This window comes from Podarcis filfolensis (genome assembly GCF_964270895.1).
Source record: "Podarcis filfolensis genome assembly, chromosome: 11".
In the NCBI taxonomy this organism is placed as follows: domain Eukaryota; kingdom Metazoa; phylum Chordata; class Lepidosauria; order Squamata; family Lacertidae; genus Podarcis; species Podarcis filfolensis.
In genome coordinates this window covers 55,988,064-56,003,315 of record NC_139613.1, presented here as the reverse complement: position 1 = coordinate 56,003,315, position 15,252 = coordinate 55,988,064, and the positions used below count along the sequence as shown (strand labels likewise).

The 15,252-nt window shown below is 44.3% G+C and overlaps 1 protein-coding gene and 1 long non-coding RNA gene across 10 annotated transcripts in view; one reads left to right on the top strand and one right to left on the bottom strand.

The window, feature by feature from the left end:
- NTRK2 (neurotrophic receptor tyrosine kinase 2) overlaps nucleotides 1-15,252 on the top strand; it is a 179,049-nt gene that overhangs the window by 149,166 nt on the left and 14,631 nt on the right. For all 9 annotated transcript variants that reach the window (XM_083576712.1, XM_083576704.1, XM_083576709.1 and 6 more), the window contains 2 exons: nucleotides 2,719-2,891; nucleotides 8,811-9,045. In XM_083576712.1, the coding sequence (XP_083432838.1) occupies nucleotides 2,719-2,891; nucleotides 8,811-9,045 (408 nt within the window). The remainder of the gene's footprint in view (nucleotides 1-2,718; nucleotides 2,892-8,810; nucleotides 9,046-15,252) is intronic.
- Nucleotides 9,800-10,795, bottom strand: LOC310745149. The gene is made up of 3 exons (XR_014539987.1): nucleotides 10,524-10,795; nucleotides 10,011-10,108; nucleotides 9,800-9,903 (listed from the first exon to the last, which is right to left on the bottom strand). It is a non-coding gene; the product is annotated as an uncharacterized lncRNA (long non-coding RNA).

Here is a 15,252-nt window from a genome sequence, read left to right as displayed (position 1 = left end):
TTGTGTGTGGCCATTCTGGAGCCAGCTTCTGTGCAGAAAGATTTAACTAAGATTTGAGTAACACACAGTCCTGCTATAAGCCCTCTAAAAGCAAGCAGATGGAGAGGCCATGTACAAACTCATAACAATATGAAAGCAGCAGACAAGATAAGACAGAATTTGTTGTTCTCCACAGAATAGAATTCTGATTGCAAAAGTGTGGCTTTTGTCTTTGCTGCAGGATATTCCTGTTACACTTTTTTTGGATTGTTCCATTAGGGTGGTGTAGAAAAGACTTCAAGAAAAGAAAAGTGCTAGAGGAGGAATTAAAAGAAAGTACTGTAGCTTAATGGACGGGAACGTGGGTGGCGCTGTGGGTTAAACCACAGAGCCTAGGACTTGCAGATCAGAAGGTCAGCGGTTTGAATCCCCGTGATGGAGTGAGCTCCCGGTGCTCGGTCCTTGCTCCTGCCAACCTAGCAGTTCGAAAGCACGTCAAAGTGCAAAGTAGATAAATAGGTACCACTCCGGCAGGAAAGTAAATGGCGTTTCCATTGCTCTGGTTCGCCAGAAGCGGCTTAGTCATGCTGGCCATGTGACCCGGAAGCTGTACGCCGGCTCCCTCAGCCAATAAAGCGAGATGAGCGCTGCAACCCCAGAGTCATCCGCAACTGGACCTAACGGCCAGGGGTCCCTTTACCTTTACCTTAATGGAAAAGCGAAGGCTGTTAAAGCCACAGAGAGCAATATGGTAGAAGGCTTAGGGTCTTCTCTATAGTCCAGCACATGGATAAAGAACATGCATGGCAGGGGTGTGTGCTTGTTGATGGTTCTACCCCTAACCTTCATGAGAACGTCAGAAGAGATCCTGCACATGCATGTGTGGACATAAGAACATAGGCAGAGCCTGCTGGACCATGCCAGCAGCCCATCTAGTCTAGCATCCTGTTCTCACAGTGGCCAACCAGAGACTTGTGGGTAATCTGCAAGCAGCACCGTCTCCCCTCCCGTGGTTTCCAGCAACTGGTATTCAGAAATATTAGTGCCTCTGACCATGGAGGCAGACCAGAGCTGTTATGTACTGAAGTTCTCACGCTGGGCCAGCAGGGGGATACTGTAGATAGTTTTCATTCAGGTCCACGTCAGTTATTTTAGGCGGGAAACCCTGGGTTGTTGTTGCTACAATGTTGACAGCCAGCTGCCTATAAAAGCAGGCCGGCTGAGCTGTTTGCTGTTCAGTTCTGTCCAGCTCACAATAAAGAGCTGCTCTGGAGAAACCGCTGTGTCGTCTGCTATATTCGCCCACAACTTAACAAGAGCCATCATGAATGGTAGTCAGTGATGCCCTCTCTTTGGGTTTTCTAATGAGCACATACAGATGAGAGGTAGGCCCTGCCGCTGAGATGCTCCCACCCTGCGCATTCATTTTCCCTGAACTGAATTAACGAAAAGGACTGCAGTTGGGTTGGGAGAGAGAGACAAGCAGAATTTTGATTAAGGGAATTTCTGCTTGTTCTGAAAGGACTAGATTGGGGACACAAAGATGTTCTAGCAGCAATAATTCTCAAGCATCAACAATCTATCTGGGCTTAGAGACAGTGTGCATTTGGCTGTTTTGACGGACAGTGTACAGTTACCACGGCAACAGCTCCATCACGGAAAACAGCTGCTACTCCTCAGAGATGAAAAACATGAGTTCACCATTCCATCTTCCCCAACTAAGGCTGCATTCAGACAGCACTTCATTCCATCTTCCTGGTGTTTCTTCACCTGATGATTTTTGCCTTTCATGTGATACACAAAGTAAAATTCCCATCTTGGAAAACTAGCCAAATCTAGTTAGAGTTCTAGTGCTCATTTCTATATTGTTTCCAGAAAAAATCCTTTTGCAACCCTGGAAACCCATAATATCGGAAGGGTTTTATTCACATAATGAAATTCTGCATGGCAGTTTGGCATACTGTGCAGTGAATTATGGGGAATGGAAGCACCCAAGCCTGGAAAGGGAGGGGGAGTAGTGACATATCCAATGACATTTGTTGTTGTGTCACACCACACCCACTAGTGCAAACGAAATTTAACATGACGTGGTGGTATATCAAGCAAAAAGCCATAGTTAAGGAACATTGAAAATTGGAACAGAAGTGCTAGTACCTGTAAAACTCATGCAATAAACCCCATGTTTGAATGCAGCCTAAATGTGTTTGGATTTGAGGGTTTATAGCATGTTCCATATTTCTCTCTCGCTTACACACACACACACACACACACACACACTTCATTTTTTCCTCCCAAGTTGGTAATTTCATTTTCAGTTCTGTGAGAGATTTTTAGACCACTGGGGATTTTTTACAGCGTGAATACAGCTATATCTGGTACATAGCTTTGACATAGCTGCAAAATAGTTCCATTTGGCAACACAGACTGCGCCAAGAGGCTTGATACTTGGGTGCAATGTTTCTGAGGAGGAAAGGTCACCATGTTGTTGAATGTAACAGTAAGTAAAAATGGAAAAAATATGTATCGCCCAAGATGAGAACTTGAAAGACAACTTCCATGCAACAACCATGCAAGTACCTGGCGACTTAGGCTCCCAGGTTACCTTTGGCATAAGAAATTTCAGAAGGAAATAGTGCAACACACACAGCGTGATTCCTCCCAAAACAAAAAAAGTAGTTGCCAAGTTTCTGAAAGTGTGTGACGTTTTTCTCTTAATTTTGTTTGACTCTTTCCTCACAGGCGCTAAAGGATGCTAGCGATAATGCCCGCAGAGACTTCCACCGGGAGGCAGAACTATTAACTAACTTACAGCATGAACACATTGTGAAGTTTTACGGGGTATGTGTGGAAGGCGATCCTCTCATCATGGTCTTTGAATACATGAAGCATGGAGATCTTAACAAGTTCCTCAGGTAAATTCATAAAGAAACATCTGCTAATTATGTACAATAGTGGAAATAGCTTTTAGAGAAATAACGTTGGGCTAGTCTGTTGCAGCAAACAACAACATTATAGCACCTTAAAGACTAATACATGCATTACAACACAAGTTTTTGTGGACTAGAGTCCATCAGGTATCCAACAGTGTTGGCCAATAATGAGAATATAGCCCAGATATTTCATAACTTGCATGTTGATGGGTTTCGGTTTTGTTTATTATGTGCCACCAAAATTCATGGCTTAAGTTACTATTTCAGTGGGTCTACGCTGAGTAAGACTTAGTCACATACAACCCTTAGCTTCCAATCCTATACATTCTTACCTGGGAATAATTCCCATTTAACACCATGGGGCTTACTCACACACATTATAAAATGGCTAGGGATGGGAGAAGCTTCCAGTGCACAAAAGGTAGGATTTAGACCCAGGAATGGGGAACATATGACTCATGAAAATCTTGCAAACCATGGGAAAGAGAAGAAGTATACAAAAAAAACAACAAAAAAAAACCTGGTGCTGAAACTATCCAGTCGACTTTAGGAAAGTAGATGTCAAGTGCTGTGAGAGATCATAGGAATTGAGCCATATGAAAACATTTAAGAACAGGGCACATTCTCAAAATCTGGCTCTGTCCTCCAATCCTGTGTTCCAAAACTATCCAGCCTGAGCTTATAGGATCATCTATGAGTGTATTGCATGGACCACATGATCTGGCACAATTATTGGGCTCCTGGAGATGCCTTTTGGATGCCAAACTTTATTTTGGAATTAGGTATTCTGTTAGGAAGGGTATTTTGGCAGTCATATTACCTAAAGACCACACATCAACAGTAAATATTCCTCATGATACCATTTTGAACAGAGAAATCATTTTCACTAGCTAATATTCTAATGGCACAGTCCTACCCATGCCTACTCAGAAGTAAGCCCTATTGAATTTCATCAGGCTTATTTCCTGGGTAAGTGGAGTTAAAATTGCAGTCTAAATTAGGGATTGTCTTCACTTCCACATGAATTGTTCCTAGAAAGCGTGAGTCCAAGCAGTTTTGCCTTTGCCACACAACCTTCCCCCAGAAATCACTCTCTTTAGCACTAAAACAGAGCAAATGTCAATCCAGAGAAAACATGATTGACATTTGCTCTGACTCAGCAATAAACAGCAGGTTTTCCTGGGGGCAAGTTGTGGGGCAAGTGGCAATGTGGACAAGCCCTTAGTTTTTTCCATTTAATTTCAGCTTCCCTGTCAACCTTCATTATCTGTGAAGGTGGTTGTCTGCTTTTTGTTCTTGTACTTACATATATAAATGCATTAGTGTCAAGATGCAGTCAACCACCATAGAAAAATTTAGGAGGCTGAAACTTTAGTGCATGTTTCTGCACACAAGTAACATTTCTTAAAGGCATCCAGTGGATCTAACCCATCCTCCTAGCTTGACACTTTATTAGTATGATAGAGGAAGAAGCGATGTTTAAGGAGGAAAGAGAAGAGATAAGGCCTTGTTGATATCTTGCATCCAAGCGTCCCCAGAAAGCTAGAGCAGGCCTTGTGTTCATGTGACCTGCGATTACGTCAACACAAATCAGATTCCCAGATGACATCTAAGTCTGTGCGTGTACTGTTTGTACCACATGAAGGGACTGCATAGTTTAGTGAATGTACATAGGTTGAGTAGCAGAACTTGCTGCTGTGATCCTGTTTCTTCCCCTTCGTAAGTCCATTGTATACACAACTGGCATCTAATGGATGCTTATACCTTTAAAGCATATTTGAAGCACATAGTTTCCCTCAAAGCATTTGGATCCCTGTAGTTTACCACTCACAGAGCTACAATTCCCAGCAGCCCTCAACAAACTGCAGTGCCCAGACTGCTTAGAGGGCAAGAAGGTGCTTTGAATGTGCCTTAAAGGAATGATGTGTTTCACAGCAGATCCTTCTTTAGCTAACAGAGTTCTTGATGTGAGATACCATTAGCATTCCCATACTGCTTTGCTTTGGAGAGAGGAAGGCTGCCTAAATCGCGGTCACTCGGATACAGGCAGCCTGTGTTTAACAGCACAGCCATTTCATCCCAAAAAGGCATGTGCCATTTCCACAGGGAGAATACCTTGCTGGCAGCCTGGCCTGACACATGTTTACTTGGAAGTAAATCCCACTGTAGGCTTTACTCCCAAACAAATGTGCACTGCAGTCGGAGAGGGTGGGGAGAGGGATCCATGCTATTAATAGACCGATAGTGCCAGCTGATGTGGCCTGGATGAACAGCGCAAGTCAGCTTCCCACAATTGAATGCAAACATTAAAAATTCATAATAATGGCACCCGTTTAATAGCATTTGAAGCACTTATTCATTTACATTTGTCTCTTGAGTTTTGATTTGGGATTATACCACAGCAACACATGGTCTTTCTTTTGCACTCTTTCTCTCTGCCTTCAGTTGTTAGTTATTTCTCAAGTTTAGAATGCTGAATTGCTCTTGAACTTGCGCTTAAGTGTGGCTTTCTTCCATTTGACGCAGCTTAATAAAGGCTGCTTGCTGATCATGAGGCAAAGGAACATTTATTTCTTGCCCTGCAGCGCCCCCCATGGCCACCAGGAAGAAGTAAACTCTCTGCGTCCTTCACAGTGCTGGCTTCCTGCAGTACAGGGCCAAATTGCAGGCCAGGATCTGAAGGTCAGGAAGCCTTCCTGTGGGTACCATTTAGGCTGAGGAAGCCTAAACAACAAAATGAAATGTGGCAGCCACACACAGCTGTGTGTCTGTTATAGATATAAACTGGACAAAAATGAGAAAGAAGAGCCAGTCATTTTTATTTTAAAAAATCAAATTTAGAGGGAAATAATTCTAATGGATGATAGTCAAATATTATTAACAAAGACTAACTACGTACGATATGTGTTGTGACTGCAGAAGGAGTGCTGCTTCACAGTTTGTTTTTCTGCCAATGTTAAAAAGCTGCCCACACAGTTTTGAGGAGGAGGAGGAGGAGTTGAATACATGAAAAAAGGTGTCCTGTTTAAAGAAATCAGCCATGGGTGCTCACTGGAAGGACAGGTCCTGAAGCTGAGGCCACCTCATGAGAAAAGAAGACTCCCTGGAAAAGGCCCTGATGCTGGGAAAGATGGAGGGCACAAGGAGAAGGGGACAACAGAGGACGAGATGGTGGGACAGTGTTCTCGAAGCTACAAACATGAATCTGACCAAACTGTGGGAGGCAGTGGAAGACAGGAGTGCCTGGCATGCTCTAGTCCATGGGGTCATGAAGAGTCAGACACGACTAAACGACTAAACAACAAAGGACAGGTGACACTTGAAAAAAGGACAATCACGTTTTTCTAGGGATGGGTGACAGCCCTACATTTCAGCCACCATGTACATACAACTGTATGCACTTAATGTGGGAGTTAGGAATTAAAAAGGGACCTATATCAGATCTGTGGTGTAATCATAAGGCTTGTGTGAGTTTTCTCACATGAAATGCTGCTGTAGTTAATTTGCGACATTCCAGTCTGTGAAAAACAGTGCAGCTGTTCATCTCTTTAGGATCTGAGTGCCCAGTGACACAACCTTCACATTCTCATGTGAGGGCCACTTGAAAGCATGCGCTGGTCTCGTCAAGCCCATGGCAAGCCAGCCTTGTGCTTCTACCACCTGCAACAAGGATTTTGCTGTTGCTTCCCTCAAAATCTCCTGCTCATTTTCAAACTCAGCTTTTATTTTATTTTCAAAATGTCTTCAATGATTGTGGAAGAAAGCTTTTAAACATGAATAAAGCAATCTGCTCTACAGCTCAGCAAGCAAAATGATACAGTAAAAAAAGGCGGGATTTTGACAGTACAAGTCATCATGTCCCACCATTTGGGTTTCTGCTTTGGCCTTTATCATCCTTCTTTTTATTTTCCACTCTTTTTCATCCTCTTCTACTCCAGTTCCTTATTTGTTTATTCATGTGTTTGTTTAAAAATCCATGTCGTTCTACAGACACAAAAAAACAAATGTGAATGTATGCAAATTTGCATAATTGGAAGACTTCATTCCAGTCACTACATCTGTATTTTTTGCTCTCTGTTTTGAGCATTTATGACATATTGTTAAACTCTCCCCTCAGATATGTATCCTCACATATGTATTCTGTGTTCTAAGGGCTGAAGGCTGACATTTGCCTTCATGTCAGATTGCACAAGTCCGAAGTGAGAAGGGACTAGGATGGGTACGTTCTGTTAGAATTCCTGCTCCATGATTGCAGTCATGGGATTTTTTCGTCTATCACATAATGGTGTATGTTTTGACTCCACAAAGTGGGAAGTGATGGAGACAGGATGTTTGTGTTACTGTGTTCTGTGAGGTGGGACTATTGTCCTTTGTTCTTTCTCTTTGCTGTCTGGTGCTAGAGAGAGAGAGAGAGCCATGTTGCAGTGCTCCGTGTGTGTTTATAAGTAAATAAAGTAGATTAGCCAAAATGCTGAGTTGCTGAGGTCTGTTACACAAGCTGTGAAGACTCTGCGGATCCCTAAGTGTGCCGGTGTCTGTTGGCATTGGTCTCTGTGATGTTCGGGCTGAAGAAAGCTTTTGAAGCTCCCGAATGATTGACCAGGAGGGAGAGAACATGCCAGTCGGGCATGTGTCTCTGCCAGGGTCCTATTCGAGTGTAGGACGAGTTCCTGACACATTCCATCGCAATCTTTCTTTGTAACTTTTGTCTTGGGTCTTATGAAGGACAGAAGAGGAGCAAAGTTATCCAGCCCATCCCTCCCAGTCACCAGTACAATAACTATTCTGCAAGACGATAACTCAGAGCCAGCAGGAACACTCACCTAGCGCCATTTGCATTGTCACTGGTGTAAAACCATTCTGCTACTGATGTTCTCACAGAGATTGTTCCACAGTTTGTAGTGAGGATTATGCCCTGATTATGAGCAGCAGACTATTTTACCAGAAAGGATGCTTGTGTTTCAAAGTCTCTCTCTGGGACTAATGAAAGAATGCACCCCACCAATTTGCTTTCTCTGTATTGGAATGTATGCTGTAATCTATGCCCACTGTCCTATAGCTAGCAGAGGGATGTGTAATGAGCAAAACAAGACAGTTCACGTATATTAATGTTTTGTCTGTTAATAACTTGAGCAACACCCTTCTTCTTTATTTTTCTTTGGTTATTAAGAGTCCATTTCCAGAGCTTAAATGGCATCACCCACTATAGAGCTTTGGAGGGTACTACTGAGCATGGAGTACAATAGTTTCATATTATAACTGGCTTTCCTCCATGGAGCCCAAGGCAGAATATGTAGGGTTTCTATGTGTTCTGCTAAGTCTTGGCAGAGACCAGCAAGTCCCTTTTCATTTGTAGAGACAAGGGCTCATCCACACTCACCCTTTGCCCCTCACTTTCTAGGCATGTGTTCACATTTTCCCAGCCATGTCCAAGTGCTTTGGTGTTTTTTTGCACTGCCTCTTTCCCCAGGAAAACCTGCTCTTTACTGCTGAATCGGAGCAAACAGCAATTCAGGCTTTCCACAGATTGCTGTTTGCTCCATTTTAGCGGTAAAGAGCAGGTTTTTGCAGCGAAAGTCCCAGCGGGGCTTGGACAGGAATCTAGAAAGCCAGGACCTGTGCCTAGACATGTAAGTGTGGATGAGCCCGAGGTCTGTTAATCCAGGCCTTGATGTTTTCATGCATCATACAACTGAGATTCTTAACCTGGAAAAGGACTGTTGTTATAGGAGATATAAGCTCAATAAGCACTTTGCCTGCTCTTCAAAACAGATGGTCATTAAAGAGATTGGGGCTCATGGATCTTCATCTCCCATATGGTTCTTCCATTGTGTGTGCATGTTTTAAACTTAAAGGAAATGAATAATTGGATCTGCTTACACTCTCCTGTGTTCCATACAGGGCACATGGACCTGATGCAGCTCTGATGGCTGAAGGGAGTCATCTAACTGAGCTAACCCAGTCACAGATGTTACATATTGCCCAGCAGATTGCAGCGGGCATGGTTTACTTGGCATCACAGCATTTTGTGCATCGTGACCTTGCCACTCGGAATTGCCTGGTTGGTGAAAACTTACTGGTGAAGATAGGAGATTTTGGAATGTCAAGAGACGTGTATAGCACAGATTACTACAGGGTAAGTGATTTGTTGTTTTTAATAACTTTGGCTTCAGTCTGCCATCTTGTTGCTGCTACTGAAGCCAGTAGTTGTGCTGTTATTTTTAGAGGCTGTGTCATTTTATGGACCTTACTGATTATTTTTATCTTACTTAATTTTGTTCTAAACTGCCATGTGGCTTGTGCAAAGAGTGATATAGAAACCGTTATTAATCTACAAAGCAGAAAATGTTAGTAGAGTTGAGTTTAAAGTGTCAAGGATGGACACTTTAGGAAATATATCCTGCTGAGTGCTCCAGTGGGTATAGTATTTGACTTTTATCTGGGAGACCTGGATTAAAATCCCTACCCGGTCATAAATCAATTGAGGGGCAGAGGGCAATTCATTAACAGTTAGACTGATCTTTCACTCTGTACAACTGAAATATTATACATCTTGTATAATATACACTTTATGGCTGCCACTTGCATACTTGGGGCCAGTTGCACCAACAGGAGCACAACAGGGCTTTCCCTGCTCCTTTGCCCAGGCCCCACAAAGCTTGCCCAGGGGGATCAGGAGAATCCCAGATCGGCACACCAAGGGGGGGAGATGGGAGTTGGTTCCTTTGTTCCATAATAGTGCAATTCATCCTTTGGCTTTTAAAATAAACAAACCGAGACAATTTTCAGCGGTGATTTCTAGCTATGTATGATATCCAAAGATGCAATTCTGTAGTCACAGAGAATGCTGACCACCAGATGTTGGGAAGAAATAGTCGGCTCCACATATTGCCGGCTTGTCTTGCTTTATGAATTTCCTTGAGCTGTCTGGCTGGCCAAAGTCTCAGACTAGCATTCTGCTGGAAAATGCCTTCTGCATTTTTTCATGAATATTCTGCATCCATTAATGAGAAAAGAAATTGCATTCCAAAATTTTCAAAGGGGAAAGGAAAATTAAGTAAAATTCTCATGGGTGAGATGCAAGATTTTTGTTGCACTTACTTTTGAGATGAGCCAAGGTTCTTGTGAGTGTCCTTTCTTTCATTCTACAAGTCATCTCTCCAGGGATCTGCCTTCTTCAGTCTTCCCACACGCCTGCCCTGAAAACCCCAGGATGTCATTGCTGGACTCTCTCTAAGCAGGGTCACCCAGGGAGGCTGCCGACCCTGCTCCTGGCAGATGTTCATTTTTGAAAAGAGTAATCTTTTTACTTATAAAGAAATCAGTGTGGATTTTTAATTTTTTTTTAGGTAAAAGGGAGCACCTTCTTAAAACAACAAAATCAGTGAGCGCGTCCAGGTTCTCATTGGTCAGCCTCCCCAGTGTTCAATTAAAGCCCAGGGGGAGACATTCCTCCCCTGAGACTTAAGATCAGGAAACACCACACTCACTGAAATTATAAAGAAATTCTAAAGCTCCCTGAGGAATGAGGCAGGTAAAGGGAAGCCTCTTTTTCAGAAGAAAACTTTTGAGAAACAGCTTTTGGCACATTATTTTCTCAGTGAAGATACTGACGTACTGAACTCTTATTCTGATCCAAGATGCTAGCTGTGAGTTGATAAATATTAAAAATGAAATAGCTGTTTGGCTAATCTTTTCTTTTATTCCTGCTCACGAGTAGCTTACAAGTTTCTTCTGAGACCTGAGAGCTCACTTGACATGAATAAGGAAAAAGCATTTCTCAATGAATGCTGACTGGTCAGTTTGGTCTGCCATGTCATTTCAATGATAACACAACCACCATATCTGTTCTTAAGCCTGAGAGAGACCAGATCTTACTGGAAAGAAAATACAGTGGACGCTCGGGTTGCGAACGTGATCCGTGCGGGAAGCACGCTCACAACCCGCAGCGTCCACAACCCACAGCGCCAGCAACCCACAGCGCCATGTCTGCGCAAGCACGGGTCATGATTTGGTGCTTCTGCGCATGTGCAAAATGCGACTTAGTGCTTCTGCGCATGCGCAAGCGCCGAAACCCGGAAGTAACCCAAAGCTGTGCGCATCCTGAAATCACGCAACCCAAAGTGTCTAACCCGAGGTAGGACTGTATCAGTTAAAAATCATGCACTACAACATCAATGGGTTGCATGTTGCTGCCATCTCACAATTCCTACCTTCCGATGGTGACATAATCATGTTCCCATGCATTTGTGAACTCCCTGCAGAGCATCAAGCGTTCAGTCATTGCTTATGGATCAATTTGTTGATCAACATACAAAGGACTTCACAAAAGATAAAAGCTTCAGTGCTAAACTGATTATTTATTGCTGTCTTTCTTGCTAACTTCTTTTAATGAGGCAAGTGGCTGTGGTTATTGTAAAGCAACAAGTCATGGGCTAACAGCATTTGGTTTTGATCACGTGTAAATAAAGAGTCGTGCTCTTTAGCCACCTCATTCTTCGCTTAGTGGCCTGGTTCTGTGAGAGGACAGAACCGATTTTGAGCAGTTCCATTGTCTGCAGACATCCTGCTTCAAAAGTGAATTGTTACATATGGCTTAGTGGCAAGGCAGAGGAAACTGCACCACCACACAAGGACAGTATTTATTTTCATACAACTGTTTTAATTAAGAGCCGAAAAAGAACACTCTTATTTTGGTTTGCATTGTCTGTTGCTTCCTCCAGTGATCCATACTTTGCAATTAGTGAACATCTGAACTAGATTTCTGTCACATGTTGTCTTCCCAAGCTTTAGCCTTCCAAGCTAGTACATTGTTACACTACGAAAATGACATCACATCACACGAGCGAACATGACTTTCACGTGCAGTTTTAAGACCTTGGGGCAGGAAAGGCTTGCCACTGGCTAATTTGCATCCGCAAAGTTTCAGCACTTTTTACACTTTATGAGACAATAATGCCTCAAGGGCAGTAGCTTCAAAATAAGTCTATTTGGGAAGTTAGGTTACATCTGCACCATACATTAACCCCCCCCTTATTCTACTTTAACAGTCATAGCTTCTCCCAGAGAATCCTGGGGAAGGTGGTTTGTTAAGGGTGCTGGGAATTGTACCTATGCTTTTAACAAACTACAGTTCCCAGGATTCTTTGGGAGAAGCTATGACTGCTAAAGAGACGCGGGTGGCGCTGTGGGTTAAACCACAGAGCCTAGGACTTGCTGATCAGAAGGTTTAGGTTTGAATCCCCATGACGGGGTGAGCTCCCATTGCTCGGTCCCTGCTCCTGCCCACCTAGCAGTTCGAGAGCACGTCAAAGTGCAAGTAGATAAATAGGTACCGCTCCAGCGGGAAGGTAAACGGCGTTTCTGTGCGCTGCTCTGGTTCACCAGAAGCGGCTTAGTCATGCTGGCCACATGACCCGGAAGCTGTACACCGGCTCCCCCAGCCAGCAAAGCGAGATGAGCGCTGCAACCCCAGAGTCGGCCACAACTGAACCTACTGGTCAGGGGTCCCTTTACCTTTACCTATGACTGTTCAAGTGGCACAGGAGTGCTTAAAATGTATGGTGTGGGTGTCAGCTTAGAGGAAGAGAGATCACAGAGCCAGGGTTGTCTTAAGCATATCCAGCGCCATGGTGCAAAGATCCCTCCGGTGCCCCCCCCTTTCCCAGCCCAGAGTTGTTGACCTTTTTTAGGGCTGGAGGAGGCGGGCAGCAGCTGGCCACGGCAGACAGCACACAAAGTGAGCGGGCCTGCGCCGAGCGTCGGCTCGGTTTTTTCCCTTTTAGCCTTCTGGCGCCCCACATAATTTGGCACCTGCAGGCTAAAAGGGAAAACACCGAGCCGACACTCAGCGGGAGCAGCACACACACCCTTTCTCACTCAGCACGCTCGTTCGGTGTTCCCAGGACTCTCACCTGGCGCCCTCCAGAACTTGGTGCCCTGGCACCCCGTGCCACTAGCCTTTATGGGTAAGACGGGCCTGCACAGATCTCTTGCTTTCTATCATGGAAAAATATCCTCCCATAACAGGGTTTTCAAACTCTCTTCTGGGAAATCCTGGAACTCCTCAATGGAAAAAACAAATCAGTCGTGGCAGACCAGCTTCCCCCAAAGCCAGCTTGCCAGTCACTTCTTGTCTTCCCCAGCAGGGGACAAATGAATGCACAAGACTGTTTTAGGACACATTCTAAGGTACATTTTCAACCCACATGGGACAATGGTGATGCTCATTAGAGAGCCCTAGGACATGCCCCAGAATCCTTTGCAACACAGAAGGGGCTCCATTATAAACATATAATGGAGTTTATAACTCCACTATAAACATTTCTTAAATTTATATACCGCCTTTCATCTGAGGATCACAAGGCAGTTTACAATACAAAAAACACAAAAATACATAACATAGTGATAAACAAAGACAATACCCCCACATGCACGCAGTTTAAAAGGCCATAGATATTTTTATTTTATTTAAACATCCTCAGTGGGCAAAGCAATATAGGAAGGGTTCCTTGATGTCAGAAAGCCTTAAAATCAGAATCTTAGGTTGTTTGTAGTTTATAGTGCCCACTGTGGAAGTAGGAGAGAAAAGAGAGAAGCAACACGGAACTAGATGGGTAAAATACTACTACTTTATTTGTCATAATTCAAATTAATTTGGCCTAAAAAGGAAGGGCCTTGGCCTTCATCTGCCCAGTTGCTGAGTGGTGGCTTCTGCACCAGCCTAGCCTGGCTGCTAGGTAAACTTTGAAAGAACAGTAGCAGACAGAGATCCAACTCAGGCGAGTCTCTATGCCCTCCGCCATTCTTCTGGGGTGTGGTTAAGCCTTCTTTAAGTTGCTAGATTGGTCCGGTGTGCCCAAAGCCCCCAGGACCTCTTAGTTAACCTTCCTTTATTGTAGTGTGTCCAAAGTTGCTCCACCCTAAGGCCCTAGTTCCCTTCTAAATCAGAAGTGGGACAGTGATATCCCAACATTTCCCTGAACCAACATGGGAGGAAATGATTGTCTTGATAAAGACAAATAGTGATAATGATCCTATCCTGGACATGGACAGGACACTTGAGATACTGAGGCTAACGACATGTCCTGTTGATCCCCATCTATTATGATTGATGAAATCAAGTAGGAGGGGATTGACTAGGAGTGGTAAATGCCACACCACTTGAGGGAGTTATGTCCACCACCTTGAAAGAGGTGGTAGTACAACTTCTCCTGAAGAGGACCAAGTGATTTTAGGAAACGTTCACCCAGTTTCTAGTATTCCCTTCATGGGCAAGATGATTGAGAGGGTGGTGGCCAGCCCGTGGCAGGTGTGTCTGGAGGAAGCAAATTATCCAGACCTCTGGTTTTAGGTCTAGTTTTAGCACCAAGACAGTCTCTGTCACCTTGACCAAGCTATGTGAGAGGGACAGAGTGTGATCCTGTTGGTTCTCCTTTATCTCTTTAATCTCTTAGTGGTTTTTGACACCATTGATCAAGGTTTCTGGAACAACTCAAGAAGGTGGGAGTTGGAGCCATTGTATTACAATGGTTCTGTTCTTGCCTGCAGGGCATTTAGGCCATGGGGTCCTCAAGGGGTCTATTCTGTCTCTTATGCTTTTCAACATCTATATGAAACCATTGGGAGTTGTCATCCAGGGATTTGGAGCATGGTGTCTTCAGCATGCCGATAATATGCAGCTTTATCTCTCCGTTCCATTTATACCAGAAGAGGCTGTGAAAAATTCGGAACAGTGCCTAGAAGCAGTGATGGGCTGGATGGGGGCCAGTAAACTGAAGCTGAATCCTGATAAAATCCAAGTGCTATGGGTGGGTGGTTCTCAAGTCCTGGAATTAGGTGAGTGATCTGCGGGGTGAGTTGCACTCCCCGTGAAGACACACTCATGGTCTGGGAGTGCACCTTGATCCAGATCTGTCATCGGAATCCCAAGGGGCCTCTGTAGCTAGAGTTGATTTGTTTTTCGTTTGACAGCCATAGCTGTTTCTGAGCCAGAATAGCCTGACTGCAGTAGGCCATGCTCTAGTGACCTTGCATTTGGGTTCCCCACGTATGCTCTATGTGGGGCTGCGCTCAAAGACAGCCTGGAAGCTGCAGCTGGTGTGGCAGACCAATTGGACCATGTGTCACTGGTCCTGAAAGCACTATACTGGCTGCCAGTGAACTACCAGGCCCAGTTCCAAGTACAAGGCCCTAAACAGTGTGGGAGCGAAAACATCGCCTCCTGCAATATCAACCACCAAAGGCCATATAAACAGCAGGGGTGGCCACAGCAGGCTGCCTAACCGGTGCTGACTTTCCAGCAGTGGTTCATCTCCACCCCTGTTCCTGCCTCTTAGTGACA